Source organism: Choloepus didactylus, chromosome X (genome assembly GCF_015220235.1).
Source record: "Choloepus didactylus isolate mChoDid1 chromosome X, mChoDid1.pri, whole genome shotgun sequence".
NCBI classification, from domain to species: Eukaryota; Metazoa; Chordata; class Mammalia; order Pilosa; family Megalonychidae; genus Choloepus; species Choloepus didactylus.
The window spans coordinates 65,721,513-65,743,652 of record NC_051334.1 but is presented as its reverse complement, the minus strand read 5'-3'; the positions used below and the strand labels follow the sequence as shown (position 1 = coordinate 65,743,652).

General features: G+C 44.9%; 1 protein-coding gene across 9 annotated transcripts in view; it reads left to right on the top strand.

Moving 5' to 3' along the window:
• Window positions 1-22,140, top strand: part of ARHGEF9 (Cdc42 guanine nucleotide exchange factor 9) — a 350,651-nt gene that overhangs the window by 191,100 nt on the left and 137,411 nt on the right. Inside the window, exons 1-2 of one of the 9 annotated variants that reach the window (XM_037821289.1) lie at window positions 11,692-14,895; window positions 15,254-15,451. The exons of 3 other annotated variants lie outside the window; for them this stretch is intronic. Coding sequence is in view for 2 of the 6 variants with exons in the window: in XM_037821285.1 (XP_037677213.1) it covers window positions 1,692-1,700 (9 nt within the window). In the remaining 4 variants the exon portion in view is untranslated. Of the gene's footprint in view, window positions 1-890; window positions 1,705-11,691; window positions 14,896-15,095; window positions 15,452-22,140 lie in introns of those variants that run through there. 5 more of the 9 variants (XM_037821287.1, XM_037821286.1, XM_037821285.1 and 2 more) reach the window with 5 other exon arrangements.

The following is a 22,140-nucleotide window of genomic DNA, read 5'->3' as shown; positions in this document are numbered from 1 at the left end:
CAGAGCAGGGCAGAAATTGCAAGCAGATAGTTCTGTGGAGGCTTTTTCATGGCAAATGTTTAACTTGTAGCTAGTTTCCCTTCCTAGTGCCCAGCAAGCTGGAAAAGTGTAAGCTAAATGTCATAATCTGAGGAAACAACAATTAGAAAAGAAAATCTGATGGGGCAGGGGCCAGGAATATCATAGAAAGTCAAAAAGAATTAGATTTTGGATCATTTGTAGTGTGTCCGTATGGTTCTGTCCACAGCACTGCTTTGCTGAATATTTATGGCTATTTGTGAGTTGCCAGTAAATATTAAGGCATTGGCCAAAGAAGCCTTTTCTTCCTTCGTGGCCCAGGCTCCAAACAAAGTGGCTGCCCTGAGATGCCTCCTCCCCACCGACTTATCCTTTTTTATCTATTCCTTCTACCCCATCACCATCCCTTTTCCTGCCTTTTTTCCATCCTCTTTCTCCATCATATCTCCTATCTCTTCCCCTCCTTCCTTCTCTTTCTTCCTCGTCTCCTGGTGTCCCACCTCCTTCCCTCTTCTTACCACACTCTCCCTGCTCGCTCTGTCTCCTGTCCGCACTCCCTCCCTCTTTCCCACTCCTTTCCCTCCACTCCTCCCTCTCTCTCTGCCTCTCTCTCAACCCACCCCTAACAAACTCCCCACCCCTCCTATGCCTGGGGCTCGCACTGAACAGGATGGAGCGAGCCTGCTCCGGGAGTCCTGGGCTCTCCGATTGGTTGCCACGGCTTGCACACCAGCCCAAGTCCCGCCCTGGTGAGCGGACACGCAGCCATCGCACCTGCTATTGGACGGCGGCCCTATCAGCAGGTCCGGTCGTGCCTCACGCAGGCGCGCGCAGTCATTCGGTGAATAAAAAGCAGCTTGTGGGCTCCGCGGGTAGAGGAGAGGGAGAGGGCGAGCAAGGCAGGGTTCCAGTGTGCTGCTGGGAGCCCCGCGAAGAGAGCGAGCAAAAGAACTAAAGGGAGTAGGGGAGACCGAGACTGACCGTTAGCCAGGCAGGAGGACGTACGCACGCCCGGACAGACAGATTGAGCAGGCGCCGGAGAACCTCTCCAGGTTCCTCCCGCCTTTCTCTTTGAAAACCAGGATTTGGCCTTTTTCGTGGCGCCCGAGAGAGAATGCTGGACTCTGCTGACTTCAGAGCAAGCTAAGATTCCTCAGCTAGGGACGAAAGACCAGCCCTATCCTGAGGGGGGGGGGGAAGCAAGCGCCCTGTCCCCATCCCCCCTTCCCCCCCTCCCCCAGACCAAACTCGGGCGCCAAACCCAGCCCTTGCCTAACCACCCTACTTCTTCCTCTCCTTTCTAGCATGGTGGCTGTATGGACAGTCTGACAGAACAGAGACTGACATCTCCCAATCTGCCAGCCCCCCACCTGGAACACTACAGTGTTCTGCATTGCACCATGACCCTGGATGTGCAAACTGTAGTCGTTTTTGCCGTGATTGTAGTCCTCCTGCTTGTTAATGTCATACTCATGTTTTTCCTGGGAACCCGCTGAATGCAGTCCAGCCACCTGAGTTGTTGCGAACTCTCGGTTTGATTTCATCCAGACAGCCACCAAGAAAAAAAAAATCAAGAGAAACAGACAGAGATAGGGAAAGAGAGGGAAAGAGAGAGCAAGCTTTCTTACTCAGGGGGAAAAACGTTTTGAGCTTCAACATGGCCTCGCTGTGATATGTATGACGTTGGTATATTATCTCTCCCTAAATCTTTTGTGATGTCTTGTCTTTTAAGTATGCCTGTGAGCTTAGTTGCCTATTGCTTGAGTGAAATTGTTGATAAATGCTTTCTACTTAAGTGTGTGTGTGTGTGTGCATTCTCCATCTATGTGATGTTCACAGAGGAATCACTGCATCCTTAAACAGTGGCTTCGCTGTTTGTGATGTCTTGTAAACTCATTTTCTTGAAAACTACCTTAAACTCCATCAGGGATTTCTGTTTGAAATTTCTCTCTTGACATCAGGAGTGCATCTGGATTTGTTTTGGGAGCAAGGGGGTTTGTGGAAGAGCATGATGATTTTGGGCATCATGGAAAGAGTATTGCACTAGTCCTTTAGAGGAAATAAGTCAGTTCAAGGAACGGACTTGGGGAAAATGATTCTTTAGTCTCTCAGGAGAGGCAAGAATTGGGGTAGTGACGCGGTGGGGTGCATTGGAGGCTGGCGGTTTGCTATCCAGGGTTCATAGTTCCCAATAGGAAAGAAGCCACCTTGAAAATATTTCTTAAACCATTAAATGTCGGTTTCTTTTAAGTCATGGAATGGAACATAAAAGCATTCTCTTATCTTTATGAATTGGCAATAGAAGACATTAATGAGCTGTTTTTGCTCCTTTCCCCAAAGAGTGTACCCCTGGATTTGAGTTTTGGAGTTTTCTGCGTGTCTCCTCCAAAAAATAACAAAAGGCAGCTCTTCAACCACTTTTGGAATAGTAGTATTTGAATATGTCTCTTTTGGGTAATCTCATTTGCACTGATTTTCTTGAACTAAATTTCCAATAGAACTTGGTAGTGCTGATGAAAAGTGGCAGTGTTTTGTTTGCTTACTTGTTTGTTTTAAGAATAGAGGTATCTGATTGAAAGCTTTCCAGACCAAAATGAAAGTATGTAATGTGCTAAGTTGAGAGTTTTGAGCACTAAAAAAAATGTCTAGATGGAATTGGATGAGCTCTGGAAAACATGAGCTGGAAGCAGCATTCCAACTTGAGATATATTTGTTTGTATCAGATGGTAATGGTGGTGATTACTGTTATTGCTATTGTTAATATTTTTATATTTCTGTTTCCACTGAGAAAGCTCTTGGCAGCACCGGGGAAAAATTTGTCTCTGACACCAGTGTGCATAATAGTTGCTTTTTCCCCCTGCTGATGTAGGCAGGTCTTCCTCATTGCTTTACTCACCTGATTTGAAATTGTGCCATTTCTGGTTCATGTAGCAATGAATCAGGGCATCCACACACATATTCCCCCTACATCTTTGTGGGTAGCTGCTCATATGTGATGTGCAAATCTGCTGGTTTTATGCTGTCAAGTTCTGTGTCCCCTCATTCTGTCTCCTTGAAAATGACTGTGAAGGAAAAGGGGCTGTGAAGGGGGCTTTTGAAAATGTCCTGACCATAGAACCCAGAGAGTATTATTTAATGGCGTCAGATGAGGTTTTGAGCCTCCAAGCGTGCTCTCCTTGGCTCAGTGTGGGTGAGAAGCTGAGGTTTATTTCCAGTTGGTACCTTGGTGTAAGCATGATCTGAGAAGTTTGCTGGCATCGATCCTTCTTGTTTTTTCATTGATTCTTACTGACTACTCTTTAGTCCCTTTATGGGGACCCTCTGAATGGAACTGAGGACTTATTTCCTTGCAGAGAGAATCTAATGAGGTTTTTTTTCCTTAACTCCAGTGGTATTATCTAAAGTAAGCTTAAATCATGGTTATCTAAAGTAAGCTTATATCTGGCTGGACACTGTTTTGAAACAGGGTTGGAGAGTGGAGAAAGACTCTGTGCTGGGTAGCTGCAGACCTGGGTTCTCTCAGTTCAGAGGCTGTTTGTTTGACCTTAGGCAACTTTTTCCTTCTCAGTGAGTCTTGGTTTTCCTGTAACATTGGCATTTTGGGTTGGTTGGACTAGATGACCGCAAAGTTCTTGGCATTCTATGATTTTAGGTGCCCATAGGCACTTGAACTCAGGCGGGATGAACTGGAAAGACAAATGAGAAAGGAAACAAAATGTTAATGAAAGGGTAATGGGGGAGGGGGAGGAAATATCTGGTTCCTGGCATCTGGAGAAACTATATTTAATCTAAGGGATTTTTTTCCCTACTTGTGGGAGAAGGAAACTGGGATTGCAACAATGGAATGTCCGTAAAGCTAGACTTTGACCTAGGGTTATGACTAAACAGTGTCAGGAAGTGGCAGTCTTCCCTTTTTAGTGCCTCTCAGACTTTGGCAGAAAGCCTTGGGTATGTGTATGTAGAGTGTATGACAGTATGTTCGTGGGTGTGCATGCACACCCTTCTGTGTGTGCGGTGGGGTGTGGGTGCACACTCCTGAGTATGGATGGGGATTGGGGGTGGTAGGAATGAGGAAAGACAGCAGGGAATGCATTGAGTTCCACGGTTCTGAATGGCCTCCTTACGCCAGATCCTATAAAGATTTGACTGGTGCTAGGATGGATGGGTGTCTTCTGTACCAGTCCTCCCCACCCCCCACAGCCCCTCAGGCTAAACTGGTAGCTTGAGTGAGCTCTTTCACCAGTAATTCAGCTGGCAAAATGGGTTAGCACTTTTCAAATTAACTCATCTCTAAGCAAATAAAGGGACGTTGCTAGCCAGATGGCAGGCCACTCTACAGCAGCCAGAATAGAGTTTGGGGAATAGAGAACAAAAAGTGACAGTGTGACTTTTTACTTGTGTGAATTCTAAAGGTTTGGCATTTCTCCTTCACATGTGTGAGGGTGTGCAAAGCCAGAAAAGAGGACAAAATGAGAAATGCAGCCCGGAGCAGTGGAATCTCTGCATTTTGACTTTTTTTTCCTCTCTCATCTCCTCTTTTCATCTTCTCCCTTCTCCCTTTCCTCCTTCCTCTGATCACCCCTCTAACTGCCCACCCCCAACCCCCACTGAAAGTGAGTAAGAAGTAAGGAGGAGTATAGGGCTTTTTCTCTCTGATTTGTTCAATCTCTTTCCAACAAAGCCCCTTACTCATCCTCTTCCCTTCTCTATGACCCCTTTGAGTAGAAGAAGCTTTTGCTAGTAGCAAAATCTCAGCTCCCCACCTTGGAATTCAAGAAAAGGCCCTCTGCTGGTATCCTAGCAACCAGCAACCTCTGCATCACTAAGCAACTACTGAGCTCCAGACCCCACCCTTTAAAGACCCGGGCACCAACAATTCTGGAGAAGGGGAACTGAGCTCAGTGAGACTTGGAGAGATCCTTTTGGGGAGGGAGCAAATAAAAAGCAAGATCCCCATTGTCTGCAGATGCCTAGAAAACATAGCCACAGCAGACATACAGAGCATAGCTCATCCCAGCCTTGGGGACTGTTTGAAGTTTCTTGGGTTCAAATCCCTCTCCAGTCGCTACCCTTTCCCTAAGATTGTCTGTCCACCTTTAGGGTAAGAAGGTCTGCAGGCCCTGGCAAATAATTTTTTCACCTTAACTGTTGGCTGCAGGAGGGAGCGGGTGAAGGGATAGTTTGGGACCAAACCAAAAGACCAGTGGGTTCTGATACCCCACCTTCAAGTGTGCAGTGCTCCCCAATTATGTCCTGTCTTGGAGAACCCTGCTCATTCCAGCTGCGGAGATTGGGGATTTTTCTTTTTGTAGTTGGTCTCTATGATTCCAAATGGGAAAGATGGGCAAGTTGGGAAGGCTGGTTTAATTGTGGGGCTGGTGAACGAGGCTTGAGACCTGGCTCAGATTCTCTCACCCACTTTTGTGAGTGCTGAAGCTGCTAGGGAGCTGAGAGATGCCAGTGAGCCTGTGGGTGAGGTGCTCTTCTGCCTTGCACTGAGGCCCAGATTAAGAGTGCTTGGCTATGATCAGAGAGTTATAGCCAATCGGGCAGTTGCAGGGATGGTGTTGAAGCATGCCGTCCTCCTTAGCTTTTGCCATCTCGGTGTCTGCTTTCTTGGCCTGTGGAGTGATTGCTCTGGGAAGAGATGTGATTGGGAATTGAATGTTTTCTCCCAAATAACTGCCTTCCCAGAAGATCTATGTAAGACATCTAGATCCAGCCCCAGTGCTTTGCCCCAAGAAATGGGATGGAAGGGGGTTCTTAGACTCTAGCCCTTATTTAGCCTCTGCAACTTGTTCTAGGTCAGCTGGTCTCTTGCTTTCCAAGAATCCTTGATCAAAGCTTAGCTCTTCCAATACCTGCTCAGAGTATCTCCTGTCATTAGGTGGGTCTAGCTCTCCACAGTATTTAGTTCATTGTGCTTTGCCCTGGCACTGAAGTAAAAAGTGGGGTACCTAGAAAAGGAAAGGCCTAAAGGGGAGAGAAGACTTGGGAAACAATCCAATAATGGCAATAATACTAATAATCCCTTTTCTGCAGATAAGTCTGTAGAATTTATAAAGCAAGTTCATATCCATTCTAATTTGGGCATCCCTTCAGCCTTGTGAAGTGGGTAGGGATGATTGTTATTACCAGTTTTACTGAGAATAAAAGGGAGATTGGTGGGATGTGAGTGGGTGTGCCTTTAAAAATGGGGAGGCTGGAGAGTCAGAGTTCATCATTCCCAGCTAGGGTCAAGTAGGGAGGAAGGTGTATGAGTCACCCCTGAAGTCATACTAGTTTCCTCAGCTACTTGCTTACATTTTTTTTGTGCTTTATATTACTTTTCATTTGTATAGCACTTTTGCACAGAATTCCTTCGTCTATAAAATGCTGCCTTTTGTCTTATATATGCATTAAAAGGTTCCCTTCCCTTTAGTTTTATGAAAACTCACTATTTGGGATCTTCAGAGAGAAAGCCCAGTGTGAATTGGTGAAGCCTAAAATACAAAATGTTTTGAAGGAACTGTGGTTTTCATACAATTGCCCTTCTTTTTGAAACACTATTATTTTTCTATATTTCTTTAAAAACGTACTTCCCAGAACTGATCACACTACTCCAGGTGCCTCCTGACCAGGACCCAGTACAAAGAAACTTTGATCTGTTTGTGAAACATCTAATAATGCAGGTTTCAACTGGTTCTCAACCCTTACTGAACACTCAGATCACTTGGTGAGTTTTTAGATACCCTACTCTGAGAGATTCTGATCTAATTGGCTTGGGATAAGGACCAAGCAGCTTATTTTTTTTTTAAAGCTCCTTGAGGTAATTCAGATGTGCAGCCAGGGTTAAAAACCGCCTTTTGAGCTTGTAGGCTACTATTCCCTTTGTTGTCCAGTCAAGTTCTCTACTCTTGTACAATTGGCCTTTTGAACGAAACGTTAAATTTTATTTTGTTTGGCTGGTGTAGTATTGAAATCTTTTATGGGTTTTAAAATTTTTTCTTCATTCCATGCAACAAATTAGTGATTCCTTCTAGCACTACTGTATCAGATAAGTTTTGTTTGGTTGGTCCATCGTTACAGCTTTTTATGGGTTTTTTTAATTCTTTCTTCATGTCACACAACAGATGAGAAGTCCCTTGTAGCATTTGCATCATTTGAAAACTGAATAAGTATCATTCAGGTTGTTGCTTAAAAGAAATGTGCAATACAATGAGGTTAATGATAGCTTCCCTGGCACCTTGCTAGAATCCTTTCTTGGAGTAGGAGCCCATTAATCTTTGTATGTATCTTTGTATGATTAACCAGTGCGGAATTCACTGGGCTGTGCCATCATCTGTCTTACCAGTGTGTTAATAAGGATTAGCATAGTGTGGTAGATTTGTTGCATGTTTTGTGGACATCAAGATATGCTAGGTTAATAGCAATCATCTACCAAATCAGTGGCCCTATCAGAAAAAGGAGTCTGAGTCCTTGGCCTCTTAATTCTGGTAAATCAAGTGCAGCCTCCAGTACTCCATGTTATCTTCCATTGCCTACAAACAGAAAGTTTCTTAATTTGGTCCAGAATTTGGCTGAGGGTCTGTGCCACAACTATAGTTTTTGTGTACCGCATTTCTTAAAGCAGGACGTTATAGGTGTAGCTTAAAATCTGAGTATATCTGATTCTCAAAGAGTTCAGGAATCTCTTTGCGCATGTTTCCGGTGTTGGTTGGCTGAACTGTTTCCTTTAACCCAAGGTTCTCAGCGCTAGCTGCACACTGGAATCACCTGGGGAGTTAATGACAGGAAGAACAACAGTGCCTAGAATCTCTAGGGTAGACCTGATTGAGTTGGTCATAGTGGGGACCTGGTATCAATATTTTTTTTTAAAAGCTCCCTGAGGTTGAGAATGTTCAGCCAGGGGTGAGAAGCTCTGCTATAAAATGGTTCAAAGGAAATACTAGCCTAGCCTGAATCTGGCGTATCACATACATGGATAGGCATACTTTACAGATGTGAGATTTTACTCTAGGGTTGTAGGGGCCTTGACAAATTCTAGGGGTTTGTACACACTCTAAAATGGAGGACTCAACCCTAGAGAATGGTTAGTTTGGGGACCTATTTGGATTTAAAAAAATCAGCTGTGAGATGCTTTTAACCTTTCAGGAAAAAAAAGTCAGTTCCTGTTCATTTGCTATAATGGTGGGGAAGATTCTACTCATTTGTTGGGAGACCTTGTGGGTCTCCCCTCTGAAACTCATCTGCAAAATGAGAATAGCTGGATTAGAAGGCCTTAAAGATTTTTTCCATCTCTAACACTCTGTGCTTACCTTGTGATTAATAATAATGATCAAAATGACTAAGAATATTATTATTCAGAACCAGCAGATAATCCAAAGGTCCCTATTAGCAGGTTTAGAATCACAGGGTGATTTGGGGGGGAGTAATAGATTTGCCTTCTTAATTATATTTGACTTAGGTTTCTTTTAAAAGAACTGAACTATAGGTGTACTCCTTGAGCACATACTGGCTGCCAGCAGGGAAGGGAACCCTACAGTGAGCTGAGTGGCAGGGGGTTGCCAGTTTGGGATTCAGCATTTGTTAAGAAGACACATCACGTGGATAATTGGGAATTGCCTCTTACAGATATAGGACTACCCTTGTAAGTCTGGGAAAGTCTAGCAGACAATGGGCTAGCTGCTCTGACAGCCCAGAGCTTCCTCCTGTAGTATTTTAAGTAGCCACACACTTAGTTAATAATAAGAATATTAATGATTTCAGTAAATAAAGTTCCCTAGTTATTTGTCTCCTTCCCCAAACTGAAAGTAGTTGAGGAAACTAAGTCACAGAGAGATTAAGCAACTTACTAGTGGTCACACAGCCAGGAGGTGGTAGGTAGTGCTAGGCTAGAATTTAGGTCTTTTGATGCCACGTCCTCTGGTGCTTCCAGTGTAGATGCGTAGTGGACTCCTCTGTGGTCAGGATGAAGTCATGGCTCTTTGAGAATTAAACAGGTTCCACTGACATATAGCAGAACTCAGGAGGAAACTTTGAAGAAAGGCACAAAGAGGGCAACCTGGAGTATGAGAGAAGGTAAAGGGAGAGACATGCCCAAGGCTGATTTTGTTTTTACTCTTACCAAACTGTGCCACTTGCAGGCCCTGAAAAGAACTGAGCATCAAGGCCAAGAGTTGATAGCGGAGGAGAGAGAAATTGTGCATATGTGGTAAAGAGACCCCCTGTGGAAGGTAGCACGTGGTAGTAGAAAGAAAAAAGAAAAACATTGGGAAAGGTCTAAGAAGCACTGGGATCAAGTCCTGGCCCTGTGCCTACCAGATCTTGATCAAGGTCTTCCCTACTAGGCCTCAGTTTCCATGTTAATAAAATGAGGAATGGTTTCAACAGCCATTCCTTATGGCTGATGTGTTAGCCAGAAAATGATATATAAAATAGGAAAAAAAGTAGAGCTGGTATGATTGAATTGCTCCTGGGGTAGGGTTGGAGGATGGACTCTAAAGTTCAGACAACCGTCTTACCAATGCAGACATTGTTCATTAGTGAAATTGGAGTTAGGAGAGTGGAGAAAGCTTTGCCCAGTCCAGCCAGACTGTTGGGAAGATGATTCAGATAGGACACTCTTGGATGGTACTGTGAGGACAGGTCTTTCATTTAGGTGACCAGGATTTACAGAGAATCAAATAGGGGCAAGTGGGGCAGAGATTAAAGTACCTTTGCGATCCATTGCTGCACCTCCCTTCCTCTTCGCATTTTGCAAATGAGAAAACTTAAGGCACAGAAGGGGAAAGGGACTTGTCAAGGTTATCGTGATGGGCCTGGGATTCCTGGTTCCTCAAATCAGGCCCTTACCCTTAGTAATCTGTGTTACCTTCTACTCTGTAGGATGCTGACAGTATGCTACTTAAGCCAGGTCTAAGATCTAGATGCTGTTTTGGGTTTGTTTGGAGAAAGTGAGCTGACCCAGCGGCTGGGAGAATGAGATCGTTATGTAACCTCTTGGAGGGGAGCAGACCCCTTAGCAGTCTGGTGGGATGAGGGAGCACAGAGTTTCCTGTAGCCACATCAGAGCTCCTGTGGCAAGAGCTCTGGTTGCAGCCTTGTGCTCTGAGGCCATACACCCTTGGGGCCCAATGGAGCCTGGCCCTACAACATCCATAACCAGCTCTGGGAATGGCTCTGGCAGCTCTGATCTCTTCAGAGGCTTGCCTGCCTTAGTTAGAGGAGGGGAAGAAATGCACCTCCATGCCCAGCTGGCTGCAGGAAGGATGTGCTAAGTGCCTACCCCCCACCCCCTCAAGAATGTGGTGCTGAAGGCAGCAGCTACTTTTAGCTGAGCGTCTCTACCTCCCACGGCCTCTCCTGCCCACCTCTTCCTTCCTCCTCCCTCTGTAAACCAATGCTAGGTGGCAGGAGGGCTGGGCAGTGAAAGCCTTGATATTGGGGTAGAGGCACAGGTGGGCCAGGTGCCCCCAGGAGAGACTCTGATAAGCTTGGTGTGGTGAGAGGGCTTGGAACAGAGGCAAAATGATGATACTGATTTGTGCTTAGGGCCTAAAGGGGCAGGAGGGATTTATTAATATCCTTTGGACCTTGCAACCAGCTGGGGTGTTTTTCTTGAGAATCCAGATTGAATTACACAGGAGGATTCAGGAAGATTTACTGAACAGAGCATGCATAGATGCTCTCTCTACTTGGATTTAGAGGAAAGCAGCTGGGGCTATGGATATTCATTCAATTCTTGATTTTCCCTCTTGAACATTGTTGTATACTTTTCAGTGGGTTTTGCACATTGTCTCAGTTGATATTCTCTGTGGCCCTGTGAAGTGGGTAGGGCAGGGATTTTCTCCATTTCACAGATGAGAAAAATGAGGCTCAACGACTTACTGTTCTGTAGCTGACTCCCACCTGATCTTCTGGGCTCAAGCTCTAGAAGTTACAGCACTGTTTAAAGAGTCATTCTAAGTAGCTATATGTTCTAGAAAAGGGTGCTACAGCTGTTCTTGGGTCCAGATCCCTTATTTTGGGAGCTGGGGAACCAGGCCCAGAGAGGGAAAGGGTTTGTTCAAGGAAATAGAGTATGTTTTTAGTAGTATGTAGTTAGAACATTGCCTTGCAAGGATGTGAGACATGCAAGCCACCCTTGCTTTCTGTCACACCTGAATGGTGTGACAGAAAGCAAAGGGGCTCCTAGAGAACCAGGAGTTTATGCCATTTTTTAGGTCTGTGACCTTGGGCAAGTCTCTTAGCCTTTCTGAATTGTTTTTCTGTTCTATAAATTGGGGCTGATAATCCCTGAGAACTCTTTGAGGAAGAAACCTTCTGTGGGTGACTGCCGCAGTGGAGGGGTCCAAGAATTGGTAGCTCCTCCATAGAAGTTTTGTGGAATGGAGGAAATATATAGCAATAAAGAGGGTCTGCAGGTATGAAGTGAGTTACTGGGTGACCTTAAACAGATCCTCTTGTCTCTGTGCCTCACAGCATGGAGGACTTTCTTTTACTTCTCTCCCTTGAAAGAGGAGAGGCGCCATGACCCAGAACTTGTCTTGGATCCTTGGCCAAAGACTGGGATTTTTTTTTTAATAGGAAGCTTTCTTTTATATACCCCCAGATCTACCCCTCCACTAGTCACATGCATGGTGCTATGAATAGCAGAGTAGCTTTCTCTCTCTCCATCTCCTGCAAAGCTAAAAGAGGAGCTTGGAAAAAATGCCAAAGTTAATTGTGATTTTATTTAGCACCTTCTCAAGTCCATCAAGACATAACCACCTAGCACTTGGCAATTAAATAATTCTTGGCCCCCAGGTCCTTGGCTAGGATTTGTGATGAGCATTATTGGGTTTTCATGATACGATTAAGAGTTGTGTTAGAAATGTCAGGCTCTTGACCAAAGACCTATTTAGAACAAATCCCACATTCTTCACCTTTATCTGAATTAGTTTGTTTTGAAAGTCCTTATTGCTCCAGAGGTAGGGTGCAAAGATAAGGATGTTGTATAGTCCTTTGTTTCTGCCAAGTTGGACTCATTCCCATAACCCTATGGGGTGGGCAAGGTCAGAATTATTCTCCCCATTTTATGGCTAAAGAAATTGAAGCTCAAAGAATTGCTTTGATTGACCCAGATCAGTCAACGTTTCCACTGTTCCAAATGGCCTTTCAAAAGCAATGGTGTGCTAGGAAGAACATAGCATACAGTTAGCTATTACGAACCCACTGATACTAAGTGGCCTTGGGCAAGGAGTTCATCCTGAAGAAACCTTGTGCACTTTGGTTCTATCTAGGTCATGTTATAAAAGTTAGTCAAAAAACAACAACAACAACAACAACAAAGTTAGTCAAGATAGCAGAGAATCAGGCAAATATCAACAGATTGGCCAGGTTGACCTTGAACAATTAGTTGACACTTCACATACATCTATTTGACCAGATATCATCATCCAGGCATGCATGAGAGGCCTTGACAAATGCAGAGAAGTGGCTCCGGATTTCTGGGACCCTTCATGTCCTGTTTAGTGCAAAGGTTTTCTCTTTGTGGATTCATCAGGTTATGTTCTTAAAGACTAGGCCTTGAGCCTAAAAGCTGGATCATTACCATCATCAGTTCCTACAGTCATCTCAAAGGATGAGCAAAAATAATTTGAATTAACTCCATCTCATTTTACCTGGGCTTTGGTGAATATTGTATCACTTTGGAGCTAAGTGTTTATTCCTTTTACAAGTGGTTCAGACCACTGGAAAAATGAGTGTGGAATTACTGACAGGTGTAGGGAAGCAATCAATAGCTTGCTGAGGGCTAGAAGAGGCCTAGCTGGGATGAGACATCTGCAGGTGGTAATCGACATGCATGTATCTACCCACTGATTCTTTGGGGTGATGTGTATGTGAGGGCACTGGTGGGGGCAGAGTTAGTCCCTTATATGTAGGCTGGGAAGTCGCTAGATAAATATGAGAAAGAACCCATAAGATCGTTGACCCTGACCCCCAGGGAGAGGCAGGGACTTGCGCAAAATCTTGAAGTTGGTCCTTAACCCTTGTTTTGTGTCTCTTGTTCAGCTCTTGGCTGTTAGACCTCACAGTTCAAGGTTTTTTGGATAAATGTAGTGGTGGCTAAGTCTCTGGGGAGAAGCACCCATGGTCACCACTTTCAGGAAGTGGCAGAGATGAAATTTGCCCCCAGGTCCACTGTCCTGCTTAGGAGCAGATTGACCCCAGTATCCTGGAGGAAACAAATTTGGAGGAGGAGAATGTTTCAGCCTTGCTGTCCATCAATACCTTTCACCCATACCCACACATATACATACACTATGGGTCATATTTGGGGCACACTTAACACTCAGACACGTGGGAAATATTTGGGACATATTTGGGACACAAATGTGGGGCATACTTTCACACTGACATACTCGGAGCACACATTCAGTTAGCCATGAGGCCCATTCACACACTTGCACATAGTTGGCACAGGCAAGGTACACATACACAGACACACATGAGGCATACTCATGCACACTTGCATGTGTGGACAAACATGGAGTACATGCAAGGCACAACTACATACACACATGGGGTACACTCAGACATGCTCCTGCCTCCTGGGACACACTCCTACCCCTGGGATACAAACTCCTAAGGGGCATCCTTGGTCAAACAGAACTATTCCCCCATGAGACACACTTGAACACACCTGTGGGACACATCCACATGTCCCACACACTCCTAGGGAACATACTCTGATGTCTTTAGGGCCAGCAGCTGTCCCAGTCTTCCACTGGGAAGTTGGCCTCACTGACAGTACTGGCCCCAGCTGGTGGGCCTCTATCAGTTTGCTCCATGACATCAGGCTTCAGAGGGCCATGAGCTCAGGAATAAAATGGATGCCCAAGTTGGGATTGCTGTGGCAGGCGCTACAAGGCAGATGGGGCTCAGAAGGGAGTCCTCGAAGTGAGTTGCACAGACACATGTGGAGGAAAGGAGAAGGCAAATTGTTAGTGATCAATGCAGAAAGCTTGAGGCTGTTCCTCGGTACACCTTCCTCACCATACACTTATAAACCATTATGGAATTATATGATTGTGAAGCAATGTGCTAGAAAACCTAAAGTAATTGAATATTGAAGTTCATTTTTCTTGGGTATGAAGTAAAAACTTGGAGCAGGATAGGTATATCTTAACTGCAGGTAGGAGGGCCTCGAGGGGAATTAGTAGGATGTGTAAAGGGAGACTTTGGACAGGGTTCCAGCCTTTTCTCGGTCAGTGATGGGCTGAGAAATCAAGCCACATTCTTAGTAACCATAGCACAGCCCCTAGGCACAGCAGCTTAGGGCCATCTGGCCCCACTATTGAAGGCCTGATATTTTTCGAGTTCTTCCAGCCAAAAATGAAGTTGGGGTATTCTGGGGAGGTCTTTTTGGCTCTTGGTACCCAAGATTGGAGCTGGAAGAGAGGCGTCCCTAGACTGGGTTTGGATAAACTGTGGGAATCAGTGAGACTGGTGGCTGGGGTATGCCAGGTCTGCCCTGGAGCAGCAGCCTCAAACCCCAGTTGGGTTATTTTTGATTGTGACAGCCTCATGGCTGTTTCTCAGCTTTGGACTTGAAGTCAAGAAACATGGGTTCCAGTCACTATTCTGCCACTTAGAGTGTGCCTCAGCTAGATTCCCCTCCCCTATTGGGGTCTTATTTGGTCTATGGTAAAGAAACCAGTATTGCCCTCAGATGATGGCAAGGCTCAGATAGGGTAAGTGCTGAGAAAATGCTTTGCAGACACATGTTCTTCAAACACAAAGCGGAACCTCCCCATCTGTGAGCTTGTCTCAGTGTCCCCCAGCAACTGGGCCTGACCCCCATCAAAGTAACCATAGAAGGAAAAGGCCGAAGAGATCATCCCACTTAAGGAGGTAACTGAGGAGCTTCTCTTTACTTTATTTCTTCACCCTTTTCCCATACCCCTTTTTAAGCCATTATTGTCTCCATTTTACATATGGGGATACGGGGCTCAGAGAAGGGAGGGTACTGCCTGAGGGCAGGTTCGAGGTAGTGGAGGATTCAGGCCTGGAAGCCCTGTCTTCAGACTCCTAACACTTTGTTCTTTCTATAGCCCCAAGCTGCCACCCTGTGAATTCCAGTGTTAAAGGAAGCTGCCAGCAGCTTCTTGAGGCTTTATTTTCTGGAAGTGAAGGTCTCTGAAGCCAAATCTTCTGCAGCAGTGCCCTGCTTGCCCACGCAAAGCCCATTTACTCGTCATCTCTTCCACAGCAGCTCATGTCCTACTCATCTCGTGCATGTTGGAATCAGTGAAGTGTTGGAGAAGCTGCTAAACTATTGTGAGAGGGAATTGTGCTGCCCATTTAAGCCACTTCAGCAAGTGGTGGCACTTGTTCCACCTTAACCATCCCCAATCCCCTCACAGCTTTTTGGGTACAGGAGTCCTGTGTGGCTGAACTGCCTAAGGAGGTAGGCCAAATGGTTCTGATGAAATAGATTTTAGGACTTTGTTATGTTGAGGGTTGCCATCTCTTGAGGAATAAGATTGTGGATTTCCAAGAACCAAAGCTGGAAGAGCCCTTTGAGACCATCTGGACTGACTCACCTGGTGTGAATACGGACATTAAAACTCAGTTGGACTGACGCTTTTTCTCCCTTAGCTTAGTGTGCTCTTTCCGATTGTACACCATGGCCTCTCCAGCCGGGCCAGATTTCCTAGAGTCTTTCTAGCAAGCTTATATTTGCCTTTCTGAGGCCAGGGAAGTAGGATAGGCACATTGAAGCAGAATGGTGAAAGGAAATAGAGGATTTTGTAGAATTCAAGCCTTGGCTAGGCATTGGGGGAAAAAGCCTTTTGTGTCTCTCTTCATCTGTCCTGCAGCTAACCCTTTACTTCCCTGTATCCTGCTAATTAGCTGTGGGAGCTTAACCCAATCTATTACTATTTTCACTCATGCTGCTAAGTAGTCTGGCTGAATAACTTACATATGGTACTGGCCCTTCTGGGAGATTGGACTAGCAATTGGGGGCTGGGAAATTGGAGGATAAAAGAGAGAGACCTCTTCTGTTCTTCAAATTTAAGAGCCCAGAAAAGCTTAGCTGCCAGAGCCCTGCCAAGAAACAGCAACACAATTTCCTCAGCTTGCTTGATTCTAAATATCTTGTCTATTTTTACTTTAGTTTTGAATAGGAAATACATTTACATGGTACATGGTTCAAAATTCAAAAGGTACAAGAGAGTGCACAGTGAAAAGCCTCCCGTCCACCTCTGCCCTCCAGCCACCTAGCTCCCTTCTGCAGAGGCCACCAGTGAGTCCTTCCAGAGAAATGTGCTATGGACATATAAGCAAATATTAATATATTCCTCTTTCCCTTTTTCATGGCAATATACTATACACACTGTTATATACTGTGCCCTCTTTCTTAATATACCTTGGAGATTATTTGATATGTTATTGGGTAGCATCTAGGGCAGTGAGGATGTACCTTGGAGAGTAGAGGTTATGGGTACTTGGTTCTAGGATAAAACTCTGCATTCTGGTTCTGTGGCCGTGCCATTTAGAAGCCATGTGACCTTCATTTCTCTGAACCTCAGTTTCCTTGTCTTTAAAATGGGAATGGCTTTGTGAGGATCAAATAAGTTAATATATGTAAAAACCTAGATTTGTCTTTGTTATACTTAAACACTTAATAGATGTTAGCCATTTTTTATCATCATGAGAAAAACATTGGATTGTAAGTCAGAAGTTTCATTTCTGACCTCTGCTCCTGAGATGGCTGGGTGACTTCCTTTGCTCAAGCCTCAGTTTCCTCATCTTTAAAATGGAATGCCTCCTCTCTATTCTATTTATTTCCCAGAGTTAAAAGGAGTATCCTGTGAGCTCATGAATGTGAAGGCAACCTAGAAACTACAATGTGCTAAGCAGATGGAAGAAGTGCCACATAGTCTTTTGGTAGAAGCTGCTTTGGGCAGCTGAACACAAGGGCCTGAACTAGATAGAGAAAGCAATGGCTTCTCTTCTGGCATTGGAACCCAAAGTCCATCCCTGTACTGGAGTTCTATTCTGGGTGGGCAATTTTCAAATGGCAAAAATTTGAAGTAGTCAAATTTTGTATTCTGATTTTTCTTACCCCACCCCTATCTCTATCCTGACTTTCTTGTCTCTAGTCTTGGTCTCTCCTCTGTCTCCTCCCAAAACCTGCCTTCCGAAGTAGGTCTGTCAAAGACACCCCCACCTTTCCATTTGAGATAACCTAGTTCCACCAGCTCACAGAAGAGCCAGATCTGCCCAAGTGAGGTCTGGAGGCCATGCTTCCCATCCCATTGTTCTTTGCACTAGTATTTGCATTTTAGTGTATATTTGAATTTGAGATTCCTTAGCGTAGACATCTGGTGGTGAACGAGACTCTGGAAGTGTCTCTACTCAGCCTCAGCCTTCATACTTCTTACCCCTTAATCTCTGGGGTCAGACCTGTTTGAGGGCCTTGAGGGGAGGGATAGGCAGGTGCTGATTGTAGTACTAAAGGGATGATGACTAGAGCAGTGGGAAGAAAGAGCTCCAGAAAATGTCTTAATACAGTGATCTTCAAAGTGAGGCTTAGGAAGAAAATATTAGAAGTTCTTTATATATTAAGTTATCAATTTCATCATTTAATTCCCATTTTGTGGCAATTTTTATATATGCTATATTAGTAGAGTTGTATATGTGCAGAATATACAAAGAAATATTTAGATATTGGGGTAGGGTAGGTGTTCAATTTTTTTTTCTTTTTTTACCAATAGGGATATACAATCCCAAAACAATTGAAATCCATCTTTTGCAAAATACTATAGACTTGGTCTCTAATCCTGGATCAGCTTCGGACTAGCTTGACACCTTAGGCAACTTTTCTCCCTGGAGTCTCAGTTTTTTACCTATAAAATGGAGGACTGAACTAAGTGCACTGGCTCTTGGATGTTTCCAATCTCTGACATTCTCTTGAGTACAAAAACCCCTTCAGGCTCTTGAGCCAGAGACAAAGTCAAGAAGAGTAAGTTCAATGCTTTGGATGCTTTCTCCCTCAATCAGCTGCCCTGGGTCCCTTCCCTCCTCCACCCCACCTCTTCTACTGAAGGCAGGCAGAAGTTCCCTTACATAAGCCTGGCTGACCTATTTGAAATTCTTTTGTTATAAGCAACCGCTTTCTCGGCAGACACAGACCTGGACCCTGAGAACAGGTCTGATTTTGCTTCTGTTGTATCTTCTCTGGCAGCCTAGGTTTAGATATTGCATGTCCCTGTCCAAGTATTTAGTGACAAGGTCTGAGGTGAAGCCAGCTCAGCCAGTTTGAGTTCACTGGGGCCTGCTCACTGAATGTCCCTGCCATCCACTAACTCACTATTGATCGAGTGTCTGATGGGAGTCCAGGACTGTGCTAGGCTTGTCAGGAGGAACCTGGCCCACCCACCCCCAAACAGGAAATGCTGCTGACAGCAGCCAGAGGCACTGCTGAGTGCCTTCACCTATATATCTTTGCTCTCACTGAATCAGTGGCAGAGAGAAATCAGTGAGCCACTGGAAACCGTCTTCCACTTTCTGATGGGGGCTGTTTAAATGCAGATTTCCTCTCTGGGCTGTAATAACTCCCCAGAAAACATTTACATTTTCTTTGGAAATGCATGCCAAGGCCCAAGCCTTTGCAAGCCTGTGTCCTGGATGTACACGCTCAGTAAACTTCAAGGTGGTTAAAGTTGATGGAAGTATGTTTACTTTTCTTCCTCTTCTCCAGATATAGGAGCAGGTCACAGTGCTCCTCACTAAATGCTGTTCTTGTTTCACCACCTTAGACCAGATGGCCACATTTAAAGCCATGAGAACCGTTAGTTCCAACCTATCTCTTCCCCTGTTCCCCCATCCCCCATTTATAACCCTTCTTCCACTACAAGATTTTAGTAAGACATCTGTCAAATAGATAAAATACAACTTTCCCTTCTTCTCATTGCCTTACCCACCCACCCAATGGCTGTGGTGTTGAGTATAGATGTATGCACGTGGGAGTCAGGGAGGACAGATTCTTCATGTGTTCCAGCCCCCTCTTCCTACCCTTTTGTAAACACAGATCCCCCCACCTCTCCCTGGGAATCTCTGAGGCTGGGCTTTAAGTCAGAGTCCAGGAAAAGCTAAGGGTCCTAGAATTCAAGAAAAAATTCGAGATCCCGAGTGCAGACCCCAAGATGTGTCTAGGTTACCTCAGGGTTTGGGGCTCTTTGAGATCTCCTCCCTCTTCCCCAAGCTTGCCCTGGCCAACTCTTCTCTCTCAGAGTATGGAGGCAACAAGAGACCCCTAGTGCCCGCAGCTTAGTACCCATAGTAAGTCCAAGAGGAAGGGCACAGTACCCAGGGCAGGAACATTTTGGGTATAGGGTCCAAGATGGGTCAAGAGATAGGTAGGGCTTAAGGTAACCTCCAGCTTGGGATGGCATGCTTCTAACTCAACTCCTGGAGTGGGCATTGCTGGGTTCATTTTTATTTTACTAATAATTTGTCTCTTAGAATATTGAAGGCTAACTTGGGTAGATTAAATACAGCTCTAGGAAATGGATCCTAGGTTGTAGCAGAGAGAGATGCTCCTGGGATTTTCAAGTAGGGCCAAAGGTTGGGATGGGAGAGCTGAGCAGGCTCCCAGGACAAATCTTCCTGGGTAAGCTATTGTAATTCCTTATCCCACCTGGAACTTGAATATTGAAGGCTAACTTGGGTAGATTAAATACAGCTCTAGGAAATGGATCCTAGGTTGTAGCAGAGAGAGATGCTCCTGGGATTTTCAAGTAGGGCCAAAGGTTGGGATGGGGGAGCTGAGCAGGCTCCCAGGACAAATCTTCCTGGGTAAGCTATTGTAATTCCTTATCCCACCTGGAAGGAGAAGCCTGGAGACAGTTTCAGAGATACTGTTTTCTCCTGAATGGCCCAGTGCACTAAGGGGAAATACATGTATTGAAAACTCTCTGGCCCCAGAAAGTTAGGCTGTGGAGGATCTTGTAGACACACAAGATCTTGTCTACAAGTGCCGGAGGCAGAGTCCAGTCTACAGGGTAGCATGTGAATTCTTGGAGAGAATGAGGTATCAGGAGAGGTGAGGGTAGGGCCTAGACTAGGAAGATCCTCTAAGTGCAGTGGTTTGCCAAGTGATCCCTAGACAAGCAGCATCAGTATCACCTGGGAACTTGTTTGAAATACAAATTCTCATGCCATACCTCAGACCTACTGAATAGGAAACTCTTGGAGTAGGACCCAGAAATCTGTTTTAAAAGGCCATCCAGGGAATTGAGAACCACTGCTCCTGGTCATTGACAGGGTGGGTTCTTCCAGGAGGGAGAAACTAGCTGGGAACTCTCCCTCTCTGCCTTCTTGACAGGCAGTATGGGTGATTGGCAAAAGCAAAGCTTTAGAGTAAGGCAGACTGGAGATGTAAATCTGTTCTACCACCTACTGAGTGACTGTGGGCCAGTTGGTTAACCTCACATTTATCTTTAGTGAAAATGGAGATGAGAATGCTTACCTGGGAGAGTCATAGAGATTGAGCTCACAAGAGAAAACCATTTCCTGGCATATGTTTTCAACAAGTTTAAGTTACATTCCCTCCCTTCTTTCCTTTCTTCCTTCCTTCTCCTTGAAAGAGCCTGCTGGTCATTCTGAGTTAGCTGCCTCATCCTTGTTGATGAGAGACCAGCCATAGATATCAAACTTCCAATGTCTCAAGGGTATGGTGATCTTATTTCTAGGTTAAAAATCAGGGCACTTGGGTTTGATAACAGATGTATCTTTTTGTGGGCTCAATGGGATAGAATATTTGAAGTTGGGACTGTCTTGGGGAATCTGGATAAAAAGGAATAGGATCCTATGATTCCTTTAGGCATTATGTTATGATTGTTCCTCTTCCTCATTCTCTTATTCATGTCCAAAAGTGTGTTTGGTGTCGGGGTGGGGAATGCTGTGTGCCTCACTCACTGGCAAGTCTGAGCAAGAGCCAACTTATATTTGGTGCTGCACCTGAAATGTCCCAGGGATTGGGAGATAATTTGTTAGGAGGCTCTGTGGTGTTGGCCCGTGGCCAAGAGATATTTGGGTACCTTGTAATCTAGCACTGTCTCCTGGCTTTATGATGGGATTGCAGGATGACGTGGGGGCATTTGGGAGTTAGGGCTTTGGTGGAAGGAGTGGTATAAACCAGTTTGAGAGAAGAGACTTTATCCCGGATATAACAATCCCAAATGGCTTTTGCTTGGCTTTTTTCCTCTTATGTCTCTGCACCATTTGATAACGTTGATTACCTCCTGCTGCCTGAAACTTTGAGACTTTATCCCGGATATAACAATCCCAAATGGCTTTTGCTTGGCTTTTTTCCTCTTATGTCTCTGCACCATTTGATAACGTTGATTACCTCCTGCTGCCTGAAACTTTTGTCCTTGGCTTTTGTGAGATTGCACACCTTAGTATTTTAATTACATACTGACAGCTCCATTTCCGTTTGTTTCACCAGCTCCTCTTCTATTCCTCACCTCCCAATGTCTCTATTTCGAAGGGTTTCTGGCCTTCTTTTTTTACGCTTTATCTAGGTTGACTCCTAAACCTATATGTCTGTTTCTCCCAGCCTCTGCATATCTGCTGGCCTCCCAAATTCAGCACATCAAAGAGCAAACTGGTCATCTCTTTGCCCCCTCCAAAACCATTGTTTCCTCATGACTTACCCTTATTCTTTAATGACCACACTTAGGATTGATGCCCCCCAGAATCAACCTTGACCCACCCCCTCTTTTCTTCAAACTAGATTCAAGACACTTTAATCATGACCTCAGACTATCTTTCCAGCCATCCCTTTCACCACTCCCATTTCCCAGTCCTACCCTCTCCACACTCCATTGTTGTTTGCCATCAAATTCCATAATTCCCACCTCTGAGACTATTTAAGTTCTTTCCTCTGCCTCAAATACCTTCCTTTTCCCTTCTCTATCTGTTAAAATTATTTAAGGCCTATCTCTAATGCCCCATGAAACCATTATAGAGCCCAACAGTCATGTATGATTGCTCCTTCCTGTGAAGTCTTGCTTTAGGGTCCTTTATTGTGGGCCAGCATTTGCCAAGCATTGTACTAGGCACTATATATCCAGCATCTCAGTT